The 21510-nt window shown below is 40.8% G+C and overlaps 1 protein-coding gene across 4 annotated transcripts in view; it reads left to right on the top strand.

Moving 5' to 3' along the window:
* The window catches only part of Tmem260 (transmembrane protein 260), a 53901-nt gene that overhangs the window by 9281 nt on the left and 23110 nt on the right, over positions 1-21510 (top strand). For all 4 annotated transcript variants that reach the window (XM_019210201.1, XM_033766932.1, XM_033766934.1 and 1 more), the window contains 4 exons: positions 11900-12077; positions 13911-14024; positions 17000-17179; positions 18574-18614. In XM_019210201.1, coding sequence (XP_019065746.1) covers positions 11900-12077; positions 13911-14024; positions 17000-17179; positions 18574-18614 — 513 coding nt within the window. The remainder of the gene's footprint in view (positions 1-11899; positions 12078-13910; positions 14025-16999; positions 17180-18573; positions 18615-21510) is intronic.

The following is a 21510-nucleotide window of genomic DNA, read 5'->3' on the forward strand; positions in this document are numbered from 1 at the left end:
AAAAAAAAAAAAAAAAAAAGCGGAATTTCAGCCATACTTAACGTCTCCTGAAAGATTATTGCATGCCTGTGTCTTATGCATGGGACTTTGTCATTTTTATGTGACATATTTCTCAACCTTATACTGCTGCTAAAAATTAATTTGATTATGGTTTTGGAAAGCAAGTACTTGATTCTAAGCCCGGGTCTACTATTCTCATAGCTTCTATTAGGATTCCATTCAATAAAGAACAGAAAATTAAAATGCCATACCTTCGAGAATGCAGAATCTCCTGCTTAAGGGACATTTGAATTTTCAGGCTCAAAGAGTATTTTAGATTATTGCCATAGAGAATAATGTGAATTTCTTCCTAATTTCAGAAGTAACTCTGCATAAGTAACAAAGAGTCACTAAGTTTTTGTAGTTGGAGAAGAGTGGAAAGTACTGGCGCGTTCATTTCCATTCAGGAGGATGTCTGTCTTGATCCCCAGTTAATTGATCATATATTTCCCCCGTGCTTGTGTTAAAATTGCATTGACTCAGACTGCTTAAGCATATTAAAAGCTTGGCTCATTTGCATTTTCTTCTAAGTAGAGGGACATATTAGGCTCAAATAGTGCTTCATTTTGAAGGGAAAAAGCAGGGCAAAAACTCTTTTAAGACTGTAGAGTCTTTTCTGACAGCTAGTCAGAGTTAGAATTAGCTCAAGGAAATGGTAGTAATGCACTGGCTGGCCTAATCCCTTTGATATCACCAGGTATCCTCCTGTTCATGGGTTAATTGCTTTAAAAGCGAAGGCAATATTCTGAGCGGTGGGCCGCTTCACCTTTTCACAGCTGTTACCATTGAGTGACAACTAAATCCCATGTGTAAGATGAGGAAGAGCTCAATCTCCAATTGGGAGAAAATTTATGTAAACCACAATCCCTTCAGAATGTGCGGAAGTCATAGACTTTCTTGATTTACTCTGCTTTTCCCAGAAAGCTCTATTGTTCACTTTCCTAAGTCCCATCAACCCTTTGTAGCAAAATATCACAGCGGCAGCAGATAGCTTGAAATATATAAATGCTATCATAGCTCTGATTAATAGCAGTGCTTATGAGTCAAGTCTGATAACAGTGCAGCTCTCCACTCAATTTCAGATACTGCTAATGGAATCTGTCTTCTCCAATTGTAATATGAGAAGGCCTAATTTGCCATGGAGCTTGGAGCTGTCACCAGTAGGGGATTGTGGGGTCAGATGGGAGCTGCCAGGTTTTTGCCCTGCAGCTTGTATCTCTCACTTTGAATAGAGCAGCCCCCTGCCTGCCAGTTAGCTGATAGGCCGCCGTGGGGTTTATGCCACTACGTACAATAGGGAAGGGCTCCATAGGCTGACTCGATAATTGTGAAGCTAGCTCATATTTCCACAGCTACTGTGCCGCATAATTTCTAATAAGTGGTTTTAACAAATGTCAGATTATGAAAAGTTTCCTCAATTACAAAAACTTATAAAACATTTAAATTACTAAATCTGTTTCCTGCCGAGATCTTGCCACTGGGACGAGACATAGATTGGTATGGCTATTCTGACAAATGCATATGTTTCTTTAAGTTACAAGTAAAATTATAAGTCGTAAGTCATGTAAACTTGCTGCTTTTCACAACCATAAAAACAGAAAACAATCTTAGTGGGTTAAAATATTAAGATATTCCTCATAACTTTGCATAAAGCCATTTGATGTTAAATGTTGTTTATCGAGGTGGTTAGTATTGCTGTGCTAATGGAAGCAACTCGACACACTCCTCCTGTTGGTTTTAGTTACTGGGGTGTTTTAAGTTTACGTTAGTACTTTCGGTTACATTACACAGCGTCTTCTCAGTTTTCAGTCAGAAAGGATGAGTAGTGAGGCTGGCACTCGGGGGCTGAGGTGCTCCAGGAGACTTAACCACGTGTGCTGCTAAATGCAGAATGCACTGTCAAGACTGACTGACGGGCCAGTCCTGAGGCCCTGTGCGTTTTTACATGTTTCAGACTGAATTGACTAAAATCTGTCATTAAGGGTTAAGCGAGGCTCTCCCTCGAAAAGGTTCGGAGGTTCTTTGGTATGCTGTGGAAACTTGAGAAACCTGAGTCGGAGCCCTTGAAAGCCTAGTTCAGTGTTGTCTCATAGGTAATTCAGGGGCAAGCTGATGGGATATAATGAAATGAGCTGTTTTAAACCTTGTAGAACTTCATCATTTGTTACTTAATGAATGACTTAATTCTAATGGAAATTGTGTGATTACATTTTATTTATGAAAGCTATTCATAATCGTGTTCCTTCTATTTCTGTTTATCCTTTTTGAAGGCTTAAAAAAATTTCCTCCCAGTGTCATATAGTGCTTTTAAGTCAGGAATGATACTTTGTACTTTTCCTTTTAGGGCTTGTAGTTAATACTTATGTAGCTGAAAGTTTAGGGTAGAAACAGTTTTTCTTTTGATTGCTTCTGGTGAAATAGAACTAACCTTGGTAGGATTTTATCTGGAGTCACAGTAAATTTATATAAAATGTGGGAAAAAATTATTTGCAAACTTACTAAAAGCAGAAATGTTTGGAAAATTAGTGGCTTCAGAGATACAACTGTTTGCCACGTCCTCAATTATGGATTTATGTTCATTAGGGTCTAAACTTGCGAATGGAAAGATTTCGATCCCGCAGCTCTCTGAACAGCCAGTGCAGAGCCCTGACACACGTGATGCCTGCGCCCCTCACTGAAGGGTGCTGAGTGAGCGCCACTTAAGGAATGAGCTTCCCAGCACCCGGCGGGGCTGTGTCGCTGAGCTCTTCCGTCCCAGTGTGACCGTCCTCCAGGTAGATGAGAAAGGTGAACACATGGCAGAGATTATGTGGATGGGCCGCAAGGGAGCGGTTACCTCAGCTTCCGGGACGAGACGCAGAAAGATCAGACTGGAGGGCAGAGCGATGGATTCGCTGTTGATTGCGTCCCGCCTCACAGACTCCTTCCCGCAGTCCCTGCACCTTTGCAGTTGTCAGCATGAATCGGCACTGGCAGCGGCTTATTACAGACCGGTGCTCGCGTGCTGCATGGTGACCACCACCCCGAGAGCCCACTCGTGTCAGGTGGGGGTTCTCGATACAGACGGGGCGCGGGCAGCGTACTCTCCAGGTAGGGCTCTTTGCGTGCAAGTAAGACCAAAGACGGGTACATTCATGGATTTTAGGAGGCACACCCAATGTGCGTGCAGAAGGAATTGCAGGTTTTTGTTATTTGCCTTTTGATTGAGGGTTAGACATACCTGTGACAGCACATAAAAATCAAATACTGTGTAGTGGAAAGAAAAGTATACCTTGTCATCAATAGCAAACCTGTGCCAGTGGTGTAAATGGTAACCGTGTCTGATTTATCCATTGTGTCAGCAGACGAATGCCATTCTGTCAGTGAGAAAGCTGCTGCACAACCAGTACCTTTCCTAGGAGTCTTCTCTAGGTTTTGTGGGCCAAAAAGAAGGTAGCTGTGTTCCGGCCAGAGGACTCTGATGCTCACACATCTTAACAGTACTCTGAATAGTGTCGTACCTTCCTGTGCCAGACGGAGAATTTCCGTCATTTGCATTACTGGGGGATTTTCAGTCCTCGGCTGTCTCTCCTCCTCTTGACGCGTCCCTCTTCATCGTGCATACACTGTGGGCTCCTGGGGCGAGAACTCCGTGACTAGTGTTACCCCAGACAGAACGGGGAGGAGACTGCGTGACACACTGTATGTGTAAAATATTTCATGTTCTTATGCGAAATCAAACAATTGCTTGGATGTGATATACTGAATCATCTATATCATTACTTTTTTCTTTTATTTTGAGGTGTTAAAAGTTAAGTATTATCTCTAACAGCATAAAATTTGATTTTGATCATTGGTATCAGTATGTGACTGTCCTTTACAATAGTCACATTAAAATTACAGCAGTGGTGCTCAGAGTGTATGACCTTCTCACACTGACTTGGAAGATTTTATATTTCTGTGAGTCAGGTTAGATTCCAAATGCGTCATTTGAGGCAAAACATGCTTTGATCTTGCTCTGTGAGCCTTTTTCTCATTTTTTCTTCTCATATCCAACCCATCATAAAGTACTAAGTTAAAATGGAAAATAGTTTAGACTAATTATAGTGTATTAGTTCAGACAGTTTCTTTTTCTCCAGTTGACTTTGTTAAATGTGACTTTGTTAAAAAACTAGTAGTAGAAAAAAAGTATGTTTTCTAATTTGAATGGACAAAATATAGTATAAGATTCCACTTTAGCAGATTGTTAATTCTTCAGTTGCTTTTAAAAAAATATAACAAGTATATTTGTTCAAGAAAATTAAATGAAAATTTAAATAGGGCTCCTGGATTGCAAACTAAAAGCACAGTATTTTTATTATGTCATTTTTATTTTTTAAAAAATTATCATCACGTTTAGTGAGCCAGGCATCACGGCACATGCCCATAATCCTAGCACTGTGGAAAGCTGAGGCAGGAGGATCAGAAGTTGAAGACCAGGCTGGGCAACTTAGTGAGACCCTATCTCAAGCAAATGAACAAACAAACAAAAATAAGTACACTTACTTAGTCTACTTATAGGTGGCCATAGTTTTATTTGTGTTATCTTGGGGGTGCTTATATGTATAGTTCATCTGTATAGTAGACTTTATTGGAAATATAGAATGGCTTGTGGGCTGAGGTCCATAATTTCATTTTAAACTCACACTTAAATAATGTCATATTGGATGTCCCATTTATTTATTTATTCATTCATTCATTTAGGTTTTCTGAGACTGGGTCACACTAGCTTTGAACTCATTATTTAGTCCAGTCTGGCCTGGAATTCACAGTGATCCTCCTGCCTCAGCCTCTCAGGTGCTGGAATTACGTGTATGCAACACCACAACTAGCCATTGTTTTTTTTAAAGATTATTTAGCTAGAAATTAGAACTTCCAGTTCACTTTAGAGCATTACATATAGGAAGAGTTCTGAATAATGTTTTACTTTACTTATATAAAATTTAAAAAATATGTGTCATAGCCTTTCCAGGGTGTGTGTTCTGGCTAGAATTACTGCCACAAAGAGACTGCAACTAACTTGTGTGATCACTCACAGGACAGCCCTGCGGTGATAGGAACGACTTGGCCAGGCTGTGACAGAGGCCCCAGTAACCCTGAGGGACCAGGGGTTCCTCAGAGCCTGGCGCGGCTCTCCAGGAAGCACCACGGTGTTCAGTCACAAACAGCTGCCGAGCTTCTGGGTCGCTCCTCTTGCTGAACGAGGCAGACCGGCTTGGCTCCGCGCGCTCGCGTGACTTTCACAGCCTCCCCAGGCCGCCCCGTGCACAGACACGGAGTGGCTTCCTGATAGGGAACTTCACTGACATTGGGCTCAATAAACCAGAAGATGGGACTTGGAGGTATTTTGTTTGAAATTGGACAAAAAATTTGAGAAAAGGTTAGGAACTTTGTGTACAAAGTTAAATGACTTTTCTCGAAACACAGTACACTAATGTGTCAATGTAGTTATTTAATGGTGTCGAAAATCCAAAACTAATTTTTTTGACTTTTTAATATCTTGTATAGAAAATTTTAAGTTCTTCCCATCCGGTTCATTTATTGTGCTTTGATTTGGTCAGAGTTAAAAATTTGTTATCTCTCGGACTCATTTAAAAGAGCGCGGAAAACTGTGTGTGTTCAGTATCCTGCACTATGTGTAATTTAACGAAGAGGACCTGGAGAGGGAGCAGCTGTCCTGCTCATAGTAACCACGGCAGAGAGAGCCTCGGAAAGCGGTGCCTCCAGTGCGTGAGAGGGGTAGGCGTAGCCCGGGAAGCCCCTCGGTGCTCCACACTGCGAGAGTCATCTGCAGGGAAACAGCCTGTGCATGCAGGGTTCGAGAGGAGCTGCTGTTACGGCTTCGGGTCAGAGGAGTCACTGAAGGGGAAGGTACAGAAAAGCGCAAGATCAGATGCGTTTTGGACCCCGTCCCTGGTGGGCAGACGGCTTACCACGCTGGTGGCTGGTCTGGAACGGGGCAGGGGTGGTGCAGGTGGAGGGCAGAGAGTCGGCTTTACGATAGCCATGAAGTACACTTGGCAGCGTGAGACGCGCTCAGCAGGGAGAGGAAACATCGCTGATGGCTCCAAGTGTGTCGGCCTCGACGACGGAGATAGACGGTGGCCTTCCCGAAGGTGGGGACTGCAGAGCAGGGCTGCCACGGCAGAGACGACAAAGGCCCACGCCACGCGTGACCCTGGGGCTCCGGGGCACCCGAGTTGGAGTGGCACTGGTGGGTACCCAGGCAGCTGGAGACGCCGCAGTCTGAAAGCACCGGGAGTGTGTTAAGCACCGGCAGCGGAATGTCTTTTTTTTTTTCAGATTGCAGTTGTCAGCTGAAGTCAAGATAGATTAAAGCATACCAAAGTGTAAAGTCAGAAGAATAATTTCCTGAGGTTGAAGAGAATGGCACTTTGGCAATAGTCAGCTTTAAAGGAGTTGCCGAGAAAGGAGGAGAAAATGTAGAGCCATCCGCAAAAACCAGCGGATCACGGGGCCCCAGACATCGTCCAGCGGTGTGTGTCGGGGAGAGCGTCCCTGAGCAGTGCACAGCACAGAGGTCCGGGAACCCCGCGGAGCCGCCAGTGTGGACAGTGACTCGGCCTGGCTGTCTGGCCTTTTACTCATTTCTCTGTCTCGTTAAGGACATGCTAGGAAAACGCTTGGGAAGTAGGACTTGGACACTAAGATGAGACTGCCTTCCCACAGAACCCGTGAGCTGCTTGCGGACCATAGTCCTCAGGAAGCCGTATCCTTGCCTTTCCTGTCTTGCTGTGCGTCGGCTCGGGGATTCCTGCTGCTTGCTGCACACCTGTGTTCCCGTGTTGCACTCCATTGCACTCAGCTTGCAGACGTACTCATGCGTGGCTTACAGGACAAATGCTTACTTTTGATTAAAATCTTACAAATTAGAGAGCAGTTTATTAGACTGTTCCAACATTTGGATTTAGCTGGCCCATGTCCCCCCTAACCCTTGTAACAAGGTCCCTTTTCCCCTGCCCTCTGGCTGCCTCGCCTGACCTTCACCTTCAGCTTCCTCTTGTCCTTGGTGCCCCGCAGGCTTTGGTCTAATGGAGACCAGCACTGTTGTTTATCCTTCTGTCGCCCCCGCCAGCTCCCTCTCGTTCTGCTTCCTCCTGTCCTCCTGTCCTCCTGTGCCTCCTGACGTCCTCCCCAGGTTTGCCTGGGGCTGCAGGAGACACCGCAGTGGCCCTTCACACTTGTGGTACTGCTCCCTACCCACAGTCTCTGGTCTCCACCCTCAGCTGGGAATCCTGAGCCTGCACTGTTTTTCCATAAAAGATGTTTCCAGTTACCTCTACTTTCCTGAGTCTACTAACTCGTACATTTTACACATTTACATAGTAAATGCTGATTCTGAATCTTAGCACAAAGCAAACTGTAAAGGCATTGTGTTAAAATATGTTCATTTTAAGGGAAATCTAGAGTCAGACTTACAAAATGCTGTTGAAATCAAAGAAATAGATGTGGCTTAATCTATATAGATTATTTTATTAAAATGTAAGTGGAGAATATAAGGCCTTCAAAATGTTTCATACTCTGTTTTCCACATGTGGACGAACATAGGACTTTTCTTTATGGGGAGGCATTCTTCTGTCTTCTGTTTTCCACAGTCCAAGAAAACTTCTGTGTTTACTTTCAGATTTTTCTCAGTTTCCTTGAAAACATGCGAAGATTTGTCATAAAGAGGGTGGGTAGCATGTTTTAGACAGGATTCCCAGTTGCAAGCAACCAACTGACTGTGTTAAGCAGAAATGTTCTAAAAGAAAGATGGGAGAACTTTACAGTTCACTATCAAAGGACAAAGAATCCTAGTTGAAGAATGGGGTGAAGCATCTGAAAAGGCATTTCTTCAGGGGAGATGCACGGGTGGGCAGCAGACACGAGCTCTCAGCATCTACACCCATCAGGGAAGTGCGTCTCAGTGCTCAGGGAGGCGCCACTTGACACCCACAGGGGTGTCTGGAATTAAAGAGCCTGTAACAGGCACTCACCGGCATCTTCAGAAGTCGGCTCCTCGCACTGTGCCAACAGGAAGCTGAAGATCCACTGTGCTTACTTCATCCACTATGAGCAATAGAGCGAATATTTAAATTTTAAAAAATCTATTACAGTAAAGATACACTGCCACTAATCTCAGAATACCTCCCCTCGATCCAAACACTTATCCCACCCTTGGAAGCCTGGAACAGCTCTGGAAGTCCTCTCCGGGGAGTATCTTTAGTTGCTCTGCTGTGGCTGCCTCAATGTCCTGACCTTGGGAAGGACACAGAGGTCACAGAGTGCCAGGTCTGGTGACTAAAGTGCTGGAGAATCCACTGCAATGTTTGTTTGTTTGTTTTCCATTTGACAGAATTGCTGTAAATGCTTGATTAATCGATGCATGCTAGTCAAAAAATATAGTTAAGGTTTAAATTTTAAAATCTATTATAGTAAAAGACATACTGCTATTAATCCCCCTTAAAATATCCCTCTTTGATTGGAATTCTGATTCAACATTCTTGTCTTTTACTATAAGTTTTTTAAAATTTTAAACATTCATTATATCTTTCAGTCATCTCGTAACATGTCTTCCGCTTACATTAGAACTAAATCCAAACTCCTAAGGCTTAGTTTGAGCCCCAAAAAGTTTGATGCTAAAATGGTTGAGATTTCAGTTTGATCTCCATTACTGTTTCTTATTATAAGTTAGTTACCTTCTCTTCTGTAACTTTATTCAGAACCTTCAAATTATTTCTTTGGTACTGAAGAAAATCATTGAAAAAAATACATAGATTATTGAAAAACTATCCTGACCTTGGCAGGGTACAGAGAAAATTCAGATTGTAGATCTTGCTGATGTGTCTACCATAAAATGTTATGTATCTAACCATGTGTTAACAGTGATAAAGTTTAATCATCAAAACATAAAACATCACCCTACTCTCTTAAACTTTTAAAACCTTATGAAATATTTGAAAAGAGAGTTAACATAGTTCCCAATTCCAATAATTATGTCAACAGTTTGGATAGTTTAGGGTGTCTCACTGAGTGTGAATAGCAAATTAAAAATCATTACAAATTCATGAGTCTTGAGTTTTCTTCCTGAGAATTCATTTACATCACCAGGACATGCTTTTGCGGGTGGGGGTGGGGGTACCAGGGATTGAACTCAGAACCTTGCCCTTTCGAGGCAGGTGGCAGCACCACTGAGCTAAATCCCCATCCCCCACCAGGACTTCCTTCTTGGTTCTCTTTAATGAATCATCCTATGGTTTGGCTTTTGACAAATTTTCCTGTTAACAAAATGTAGATTAAAACTTGACTCCAGAGGTTTTCCATAGTCTTAAGCTTGTAGTCGATTATTTTGATAAAACATGGAAGTAAACACAATTCTAATAATTAACCAAAATTACTGTAGTCTGTTCTTTACTCCAGGAGGTAATGTTTAATTAAGTAAAAGTGCAGTTTATCCTTAATCTAGAATAAGGAGCCAGGGATTTAGCTCAGTGGCAGTGCACTTGTGGCAAACGCAAGGTCCTGAGTTCAATCCCCGGTACCAGAAAAAGAGAAAAGGTAAGTTAATCTGGAATGAGTTATTTGAACTGATGCTGATGAAGATGGGTATCTTTTCACCCAATGTTGTGATACTAGATGGCTGTATGAACAGTTTGAGTATCAGTTTTGCCACTTAATTGCCATAGGACCTTTGGAAAATTACCTGGTCTCTCTGGACCTCCATTTTGTCATTTTAAAAAATTGTTGATTTTTTCAAAAAAGAATTCATAATTTTGACAAGATGTTTCAGGCTGTTTGTACTTTAGATACTCCTACCCTGGAATCAGCCATCTCACCACAGATGCCATTTTATTTTTAAGTAGAGGAAAAAATCTTGCATAGATGAAAGTGTCAGAAACACTTTAAGGTTCATTCATTCATTCATTAAGTTTCCTTTACATGCTTGGGACTAGGTGCTCTAAATATAAATGAAATTCAGTTCACATTTCAACCGCAAGGTCAAAATAATTGATATAGTTATAAGGCTACTACGTTCAGAGATAGGCTGGAAAACTGGGAATGGGGAAATCTGAGAAGAGAATAAATTTGTTCTCACGTAGGAAAGAGGGAGGACGTTCCCGGGTTTAGCGTGACAGATGTGTGGTTTTGGGAGAGGTGTATCATAGTAGGGAACTATGAGACATTTGATTCGCTGGTCATTTGTGGGTGAGGGACCCAGTTTATTAGGAGCCTGGATTCCAGTCCGATTCGTTTAGAATTTATCCTGCTTGGAATGAAGTGACCCTAACTTTTGAGGCTGAGTACACATCCGCATGTCTTAGGAAATTTAATACTATGCCAAATTGCAGAATACAGACGAGTTATACAATTCAGAGTAACCTGGTCTCGGGCAGTGGGAATATAAACTGCAAATAATGATTGGATAGGAAAATAATTTCGAAGGGAAAATCACTTCAATGTGTTCAGTTGGATTGCCGGGACGGTGTGGGACTCTGAAATAAGACACTGCTAATTTTTGTAGGGGAAAGAACAAATAAATTTCCAGTGGAAACTCAAAGAGAAAAGGCAAGTTTGATGATACTGAAATTTTCTTTCTCTTTTTTTTCATTTTTAAATTTTTTTTAACTTTTATTTTTTAATATTTTTTTAGTTTTTGATGCTGGGGATTGAACTCAGGGCCTCAGACATGATGAGCACAAGCTGTACCATTGAGCTATACCTCCAGTTCCAATGATACTGAAGTTTTTATCTAACTCTTTTTCTATAGTAGTTGATTAAAATTCATAGAATTATTTTATAATTTTTACACAAAACAATTAAAAATTAGCGAGTTGGAGCCAGATAATATTGTAATTATTAGACAGTAAAATTTGCCGAATTTCCTAATGCTATTAGAAATAAATATTCAGTTATAGCATTAATATTTATAGTTTTAGGTATATAGCAAAATAGGAAGCTGTGGTGCTTTGATGCATTCAGCCACGTTGCCAGTTCCCGATCAGAGCTCTGAGCCGACCTCCAGGTTCTTGGGTTTGAAATGCATAGCCCTTGTCTGATATGGAAGGGAGATGTTTGTTTCCCAGCACCGCGTTTGATTCCCTTGGTATTACTGAAATTCACGTCCCTACCTCTTTTAAAACTGGCATTTTAAACTTCAGTTTTGTCTAAAGAAAAAAAAATTAGAAACTAAGAAATTAAAATCCTCAAATATTGTGACCAAAACTCTTTGCCTTATGTGAGGTGATAAAGGCAGAAGAAGGGACCTGGGTCCCAGCGTCCTACAAGAGTTGGAATGATGTTCCCGACGAGGTGTTTTGACATTTCTGAATCTTACCGTTACACATATGTTGGACTTACCGAGATCATTCTTCTTCATTGATCTAGTATGATGGGATGCATTTGCTGTCACTAGCTACTGTTTCCTCATTTCTGAGCTGGCTTACCTCCTAGAGTTACCCCAGAGAGTGAAACTTCCTTCTCTCCATGAGTTTGTTCCTGTGCTTGATAAAAGACTGGACTTCCTGATTACAGTCTGTTGGGAGAATAAAAACCAAGACCTGTCATGTAAAGGTGCAAGATCCCAATGATGACTGTAACTGTACTATTTGCTTTACATGCACCAATCAACTTAAGTAAAATCTCCAAAAAAGGGATGAGGATGTAGCTCAAGAAAGATCTGTTGGAAGGAATTATTACATGAAGTGATGTATGAACCATATAATGTGTTGGGGGTGTGCTGCTTGGGTGATTGTCGTAATTTCTGCTGGTACAGTTTTTGAAAAGGAAAATGAAGTCAGTTCTTTGTGTTGGAAAGAAGATTTCATGTTATCTGTACTTGCAGGCTTTCTGGCTCACGTGCCGGAGGAATCCTTGCTGCGGGGGTGTTTTCATTTTCTCGTCTAACATGGCAGTGGTCCATTGCAGCAGAGGTTTTTAGCTTAAACAATCTGTTTGTGGGACTGCTTATGGCTCTTACTGTACAGTTTGAGAAGGCAGAAACTGCAAAGGAGAGATCAAAGGTAACCTATTTTGATCAAAGTGAAATCATTTTTGTTTTAATTTTTAGTCAGACTTGTTTTTCCTTTTAACTTTGGGTTAGATGCTATTTATTCTGATTACTGTCAAGGTAATCCAGGCATGTTGAGAGAGAGAATGTTCTTAGTGCTTTGATTGTGAATGTCCCACAGTAGCCCTCATTGGGCATGGAACTTTTTCTCCTCAGAGTTGCCAAGTTTCTTGAGAAGGAGGGATTATGAAACCCTCTGTAAGTGCTGTACGAAAGGCAGGCTTCTCAGTTCATTGACGTGTGTGTGTGTGTGTGTGTGTGTGAGATTGTAAAGTGCCAGGCTTTAGATGGACCACCTTAAATTGTAGACCATTGTAGTTCATTGGCTTACTCACTGATGGTGAAAATGATCAAATCTATTCTTCTTTAAGAGTATTAAATGTAAAAAGTAAGACTGTACTATTATTAAAACATTTGACCAAATGAAATCCAATACAGAAAAATCATTTGAATGTTTGCTAAGAGCTTGACTTCTACACACTGAAAAATGTTAAGATTATCTTAGTGTGTGGCCACCTTCCATTCTCAAAGAATGTAGAAACCAAGGGACATTATGACTTACCTGTGATTCCCATAAACAGATCCATGATGCTGTTAGACTTTTTGTTTAAAATAGTCTTTTTCCCGTTATGTTAAAGAAAAAGGTATTTAATACATTTGGTAAAAAAAAGTGTGAGCATACTGGATTCAGCTTCAGGTTCGGGATTTCACCATAGGGGAGAGAGATCAGGCTCAATCCCAAGCACCAGGAAAAGTTAGTGCTGATACCCCAGACTTGGGCAGAGTCAGTGGGTGCAGAGTTCCTGAGTGGAGGAAGCACGGTGAAGGCGAATCTGACCCATAGGGTTCTCGTAGAAGGTGGGCCAGGTGATGAGGGCGGAGGAGTGGGATCAGACCCCAAGTGCCCAGACACGGAGGGCGAGGGCCTCTGGCTGTGCTGGCTTAGTGGTATTTCTGCTAAAGTGAACACTTCACGATGGGCATTGAGCCCTGTGTCCAGGCCTGTGTGAGAAGCGAGCCAGAGGAGCCTGCTGAGTAGGGTCAGGCAGACTGTCGGCTGTGCACTGAATGCATGTCCAACAAGGCAGAACTACTATCCAGGCTTCTAAATATCAGTACAGTCCGAGGTGCTATCGTTCATATGTGTAATAGGAAAAAAGAAGACAATTGCTGAGCTATAGCTATAAATTTTACTTAAGAAAGGAAGGGTTCGAGAGATGGGAGCAGGAGGTGTGAGGGATGGGTGGGGGTGAGGAAAGGAGTGAGGTCGTGCTGTCCATGCACCAGCTGCACACAAGGACTGTAACAATAGATTGTGCACATGTGCTGATCAATTAAAGTTGAGCAAAGAAAGGAGTCACACAGTACCCTGTTGCTGTTAGCACTTGATCTATTTATAGGACTCGCTAAGAGCCACTGGAAGGTAGTCATTTTAGATCAAACTGCAGCTGTTTGATGAGAATGTTTGGAAACATTAACAAAAAATGATGGTGATAAAAATGGATGTGGTAGAGCATAACTTGTGATCCTAGACAACCAGATACTGAGGCAGGAAGATCCTGAGTTTGAGGCCAGCCCGGAGAACATGGGAAGACCTTGTCTCAAAAAAATTATGGTGATAAATATTAGTGGCCGATAAAATATAATTATTTACATGCAAGAGGTTGATTTTGACCTGAATGATGATTCAAAATGTTTGGTTTTAATAGTGATAGTAGCTTTTTGTCATTGTGCTAGAGTGTTAGATGAATTTCTAACCAAGTTTCTTTTTCCTATTTATTTTTAGATAGCTAAAATTGGTGCTTTCTGCTGTGGCCTTAGTTTATGTAATCAGCACACAATAGTAATCTATGTTCTATGCATAATACCTTGGATTCTCTTTCGACTTTTAAAGGAGAAGGTAGGTTTTGAAATTTATCAGTGTCAATGCGTCATATTTCATGTACGTGAAGTGCAATATTTATAGCACTAGAAAACTGGGAGCTTTAATGTTTCATGGGTTTTATGTAAAGCATAAACAGCCTTTGGTCTTAACAGCAGTGACTTTAAAAAAAGAGGATGTACAAAAATTACACAATATTGATTTCTGTGGCATCTGGCCTATTTTGTAATTTTCTCCATGATTCAGAGCAGCACCTCAATGAAAATAGGATAAAAGGACATTAAACTTCCTCCGTGGTTTTCTCACACATTCGAAGACACAGGTGGGTGCCAGGAGACATCACTCACTATTTAACTGTGTGTTGGGTGCTACCCTGTGCCACGGACTCCCACCACCGTGTGCTGGGGATTTAACTCGACAAATGGTGACATCACCGCTGCTGTGAATTCATTAAGATCTCTGCAAAGTGAGTCTTTTTTCTCGGAACATGTTTCGCTAGAAGTAAAAATAATTTGCCTTCACTTCGTCTTTCTCTGAAAGAAAAATTATTAATTAAAAATGCAGTAACAAACAATTTAGGAAAATTACTTTGTTAGGCATTGAAAGATTTAGGCAAGGAAAAGGCAGAAAGTTGAGTTAGACACGAACACGTGGAGGATAAATGCCCTTTTCTCTGTTAAGCTTCCTCCTAGAGGGTGAATAATCTGTGAACAAAGCTAGTACTGGCATCTCTTTTTTGTGGAGTAAGAGCTACATTTATTTGTCATCTTATTATTTGCTAATTGTGCCTAGCTATAATCAGAAGTCTAATAGAAAACACATAATACATAGAATAAAATTAGAATATGGAAATAGGGAAATAGTTAGACCAAAGCTTTAGATATAAGGGTTGATCAAAAGACACATTGGGCTGGGGATTTAGCCCAGTGGCACCGCATCTACTTTGCAAGCGCAAGGTCCTGAGTTTAATCCCCAGTACCGGAAAAAAGAAAAAACATGCACACACACATTGCTGTCAATCCCCCTCAAAATACCTCCCCAACTTGGAAGCAGCTGCTGAAGTCCTATTTTGTGTCTTTACGAGAAATTATCAAAAATGTGGTGAATGCTGCTGCCTGCTGCTATCCAGTAGAAAGGCGGACTTATAAAAACTTTACTGTGTGTCCTCGTCTGCTCTCTTCATCAGAGCTGTCACCACGTGACTTGTGGCTCTTCCTCATAGAATAACCATGAAGGGTCAATTTTTTGCAGTGATGTAGGACATCAAAGCAGCCGTGACAGCATAACTTAAAACACTTGTGCCAAAGACTTGCACGGCTCCTCCGGGCGGGGCGAGAATAGTGAGACACATGCATTTGAAGAGCGGAGGAAAGCTGAGGGGCGGGGTGCACGGAGGTGGGTGGCGACAGCACGGCCACTGTCCTCCCAGAGACAGAACTCAGAGTTGACGGTTTAGGGCCGCTTTGCCCTGCACGGAAGAAAGCCGTTGAGGGAACTGCGACTCTTCCACTTAGCTCTTTCAGGTCCGTAAGTAGCAGAGGCTAGAGCGCAAGGTCCACAGTGAAGTCCCAGGCTTGAGGTGACGTGAGGCAAGGAGTCCTGAGCCAGCTGGTCTCAACCCTGGCTACACGCTTCATTATCTGGGAAGCACGTGTGAGCTCGTGTGTATACACGTGTTCCTGCACACACATGCACAGGCACGTGTGTGTTGTTCTGCAACTTGTTCCCTTCCCGCACTGTTGTAGTGTCATTGACTCAGGCGGCGTGAGCCCCAAAGCTTAGTCTGTTCTGCCTCCGTTCTTACTTCCAGGTGATCCCTGTGTGCAGCGAGGACTGAGCCATTCCTGCGCTCTGTAATGGCTCGTGTTTACTTCTCACACCAAAGGAAAACGCTGCAACAACCATATCTTAACAACTGTACGCATTCACTTTCCTTAAAACTAGTTTTAAAGTTAGCAAAGACATGTTAGACTGGATACTTCCTCGCTCTTTAGGGGCATCATTTTTCGTGCATCTCATTACTGCCGTAGAAATCTCACATGGAATTAGCGCTACAATAAAAACACTTCATTTTCAATTAAAATGTTTATTTGAGAATGCTAATGTAAATCTACTGGTTCTGCTTCTGGTGAATGAGAATGATGGTGCCTATATCCATTCACAAAGATTAATTTTTCTATAAAAGAAAATTTGAAATTTCCAATTGTGAAATTTGTAAGAGACCCTTTCCCAGTTATTCAACCTTTCTGTATACCAGAACTCACAGTCCTTGGGATGTAATCTTTATGAACTTTGTTGATGTGGTCCTCGGTTTCAGGAATGCACGGATCAGAAATACATTTCTCCCAAATAAGATATATGAGAAAACATTGTTGTATATAACAACATGTTTCCTTTAATGTTCCATCTTAAATATAACTTGAGAGGAAAAAACAGCTAGGTGATCTTGGAGGTTATTTATGAGCCAGTTTTCTTTGTGCCATGCATTTCTGTGAAGTGTTTGTTTGTTCACAGCCCTTGCAGGAAGAATTACATCATCGGTATATAATTGTAATAAAGGATGAACTTGGAGTCCACTCCTAATGATGGCGAAGAGGTGAACTGGCATGAGAATAGTATTTGGGGCACATTCAAAATCAGCCAAACCACACACAGTCAGCACCACATGATTATCTCAGCTGTGCAGTGCTGCATGTCATGACATGGTTTTAAATGTAAAAAAAAAAGCAATAAACACAATACTCCCGAGTCTTCTCTCATACATATTTGCTTCATTCCTGTTTCCCCTGCCAGGTAAAGGAGTTCAGGCCAATGCAATTTCCTAGTAATCCATAGTAATCAGAAGGGTTACACAGTATTCGGTAGTGACTCGATATAAATTGAAAGATGAGCTTTGAGCAAACATATTTAATGTTTTCCTTGATATATTCTTGAGGTTCTAGGATGAATCGATTAGAATAAACACTGTCACACCGCCATGTGCTCTGATGCAGGAGCTGTCCCTGGGATCCATGTTGAGGCTGAGTATGGCGTTCTCAGCTGGCTTGCTGCCTTACCTCTACCTCCCTGTGTCATCCTACCTCAACCAAGCCCGGTGGACGTGGGGAGACCAGACCACGCTGCGAGGGTTTCTGACACACTTGCTCAGGGAAGAATATGGAACATTCAGCCTAGTAAGCTTATACTTAAAGCTCTTCTCAGGAAATAAGTGGCACAATTTCAGTGCTCTGCCTGGGCCTTGAATGAAAAAAGTGTTTATCAATGACAGTAGATGGAATTTTCAACTAGTTAGTTATATAATAAACTTGTGACCCTTAGCATACCTTAGGGAAAAATCAGTCACTTGACCCAAAATCATGCTGTGTATATCCCAAATACATTTTTCAGGATGACAGGCATTAAAACTACTACTTACATTTGAAGATTTTCACTCTTGTTAACATTGGGCACTAGTGTGAGCACTTAAATAGACATACCTGGAAAGAATTGAGGCATAGAAACTTCGAAGATTTTAGTTTACCTTGACCAAAACATTTCCTTGATGAACAGTGTTCATGTTACAAATTAAGCTTGAAAACTGAAGACCTGTCTGTAAAGCTTTGTAAAATATGAGTTCAGTAAGTGGGATTAATGTGCTGTAAAAAAATTCAAAAGGCCTCACTTTCCCTGAGACATAGTCGGGAAAACCATTCCATGTAGTTATAGTAAAAGTTACCTGGAAAAGACAGACAAATGGAAGCTATTTTGGTATCGATAGCCCCTCCAGGTTTCTCATGGTTTGTATTCTGTGTGCTCCTTCAGAAAGTGAGTCTCCAGTATGCTGTTTACGACACCATTTATACAGAATTCTAACCATTGCAAACCCTAAACAATCTTCTTTGAAAATACACTCAAACATAGTCAAACTCTTATCTTTCTAAAAAGTAGGGGAATCATGTACACCAAGTTCAAGGTTACAGTTACTGCTGGGGTCTAAGGAGTGAGAGGCTTGTGGGACTTCGTGATACTTTATGGTATTGATAAGGCTTTGTTTCTTAAATAAATGGTGAATCTGTAGATTTTTTAACTCTTTGTCCCTTAAATATTTATTATGTATATTTGACATAGATATTAGATACTGTATCATAGAGATATTAGAAATTTCATAAAAATGGGTCAATAAAAATAATTATTATTGACATTTAAAAGTTTGATATTTTAAATGTATACTTTTTATGTTGATCGATCCAGATTTGAACTTTGTGTGGACTATGATGGTGCGATGAACTCCAATCGGAGTGAGCAGAATGTGTACAACGGAAATATTAAAGTCTCTTCAGTCGTTAGAATGTGTCGATCATTCCTGCTGGAATAGTTGAACTGATTTTTTAGCCAGTTATTTTTAATATTCTTCCCAATCCAAGTTTTGTGTGTACCAACTAAACATTCAGCAAGGCTTTGTGGACTTGGAAAGAAGAGAGAGATGCATCATATATTGAAAATGTGAATCTTTTAAGTGAAGATCATTAAAATGCAGGAAAGCTGCAGTTTAATGCTTATGCAAATAAGTGTTCTCTTTTGTGTTTAGGCCAAATCTGAAATAGGATCCAGTATGTCTAAAATACTGCTGTGAGTATAAAATATTTGAAACTTTTAAAATAAATATCCATTCGTTCTTTTAAATGACTGTTAAGCATTGCTGGTTTCCATGTGAAAAAGTACCTGAGCATTCGTTTTCATATCTACAATTAATAGTTGTTTGCAAATTGGTATTGTCATATTTATTCTCTCGTTTTTTCTCACTAAGATAAAGCTTAGAGTGAGCAGTAAATACAACAGTGAATAAGAATACTGGGAGAATGCATAGAGCCTAAAAAAACTAAAATGTTTCAACTTCCAATAAGATGCAGAATTACCCCAGATAGTGTTGCTTCATTAACAATTTATTCTCAGACCTGGTATTTAGCTTGAAAGCACAAGGTCATGGGTTCGATCACCGTTACCCGAAAAAAATGTTTTTCTTTGTTCTGGGTTTTATATTGTCTTTATCTTACAGAAATTTTATAACACTGTATTTTGCATAGTCTGAACATTTATTTTCTTGTTATTTTGGCTGGAACTATGTTTTTAATTCTTTAGAGCTCAGTTTATATATTAATATGTCTTTGTGACTTTGTTTAGCTGTCTTTGTATTAACTTTTGTTTTTGACTTGAATATTTTGAACAGCCAACCTTACTAGAGCCAGCCTAAGCAAGTATATTTTCATCTATATCATCTAGTAGTGTTCTTTAAAAATGGGTTAATAGTTGCTTAAAATGTACTCAGACTGAGACAAGTTGAAAATATGTGTGGCAACTTAACAGTATCCATACCAAGTACAATACTTTTAAACTCTTTTGTTTTTGTGGGTTTTTTTGGGTACTGGGGATCGAACTCGGGACCTTGTGCTTGCAAGGCAGGCAGTGGAACCACTGAGCTAAATCCCCGGCCCTTCAAACTCTTGAATAAAATTGGTTTCTTATAACACGAATGCGACCTCCCAGCTCATTCCTGGTTTGGAGCTCTCTGGGCTGCCTGGAGAAAGTGTGGGAAGAATACTTTGCCTTTTGTAGGAGGCTATTCCCGGGCTGTCACAGTTTGCCTTGAGTGCTAACTAGTTTGCTTACTTCCACTCACATTTTCTTTCTTTTTAAACAGCTTTTCCCACTCCAATGATACATATCTTTACATTACATTATTATAGATATATTATTAGTGAGATTAGAAAATAAGTAAAAATAAGAAAATTAGAATGACCTGTAACCCTGACATGCAAAGGCGCCCACTCACTATTCTTAGTTTCTTAATATTTTTCACTGTGTTCTCCTAAACTTTTATAAATATGTATGCGTGTGTTTTTGAGATAATTGCCTTGCCGAAGGTGGTGCCACATGCCTGTAACCCAACTCTCAGGGGAGGCTGAGGCAGAAGGAGCATGAATTTAAGGCCAGCCTGGGCTACCTAGGGAGACACTGACAAAAAAAATCATTCTGCACATGCTATTTTATTAGCCTACTGCTTTTTCATTTTACACCATATCTGAAAAATATTTCCCTATCAACAATTATTCTTATATAGCCTCTTGAAGATTTTTATAGTTGATTTTAAATGTTTCTCTCGTCTGACTTAAGAGTTTTGTGGCTCCTTTCATTTTTTACGGGGGAGAAAATGGCCAGCTCGGTTTCCTTTAGTTCGCCGTATTCTCTGCTCTGTGCTCTGCTCTGCCTGCCCTCCCCAGGCTGGCGCGCTACAGCACCCAGGGTTAGGGTTACTTTTACGTCAGCAAATCCCTCAGGGACTCTAACCTCTCTCCACTTTAGGTCATGCATCCAACGTGTATTATTTGTACGTAAAAGTCACCTCGGGGGGCATTTAAAGCCCTCCTTCACATGAAAATAATAGCTATTGGGTTTAATACCCAGAAAAAGACCAAACTAAAGCAGTGCCCAGTCCCATCCACACTTTGCTAAGCATCGTGTAGACCAGAGGCAGAACCCCAGCCTGAGAGTTTTCAGTCTTCTGTTATTTCAGATGGACAGGAGTGTTGAAAAAGACTAATAAGGAAGTAGGAAAAAATTCTTCAGTGATAGGACCTAATCGTCTGCCCTTTTCCAGCCAGGCAAATTAAATTCTTTCCCCATGCGAATCTGTAAATTGCAATCCTGTACAAAGGAATTATAGAATCGAACCTTAGGCGGTGACCATCTTTTAGAGCTTATATGTAAGCAACAGATCTCTAAGAATTAATTTTGAGACTGGCTTCATCTCTTTTGAAGGCATGAGCCTCATGCTAGAATCAATTTTTCATGTATATTTGCAAATGAATTAGGATAGACTCTTACAGTAGAAGAGTCTCCATTAGGAAAGTACACGTAGTGTGGTTTCCATAAGTGCGGCATTATGTTTTCTCCAGTAAAATTGCCAGTAGGTAGAAGAAGAGTCATGAAGAGGATATATAATTGTTTCTTTTTTTTTAAATCAAAGGCTGCCATAGCAATGGCTATTTTAAATAACACTTAAAGAATGCTTCCTAGTTGTTTGCTTGCAGAAAAGCATGATTGGAGATTCCCTCTCTTGGCCTTTTTTATTTTCCCTTCATGATTAACTCTCCAGAAAATGCCTCTAGTTAACTTTGTTTTTAGTTGCTAAGTTACTGGCAGCCCTGTCCACTTTATCAACAGAATAAAATTCAAAAACCCCTTTTAAACAGTGCATTAAACTGATTGGAATATCCCATGCAGTATACCAGTATTCAATACAGATTTGGGCCAGGGATTTAGTTCAGTGGTGCTGCTGCCTGCTTCTCGAGTGCAAGGTCCTGAGTTTGATACCCGGTGCCAAAAAACAAAACCAAACCTACAGATTTATTAGCGAAGTGTGGTGGTGCATGCTTATAATCCCAGCATTTGGGAGGCTGAGGCAGGAGGATCACCACAAGTTCAAGGCCAGCCTGGACTACATGGTGAGACCTTGTCTCAAAAAAAA

This window comes from Fukomys damarensis, unplaced genomic scaffold (genome assembly GCF_012274545.1).
Source record: "Fukomys damarensis isolate Sample0158 unplaced genomic scaffold, DMR_v1.0_HiC HiC_scaffold_21, whole genome shotgun sequence".
Lineage (NCBI taxonomy): Eukaryota > Metazoa > Chordata > Mammalia > Rodentia > Bathyergidae > Fukomys > Fukomys damarensis.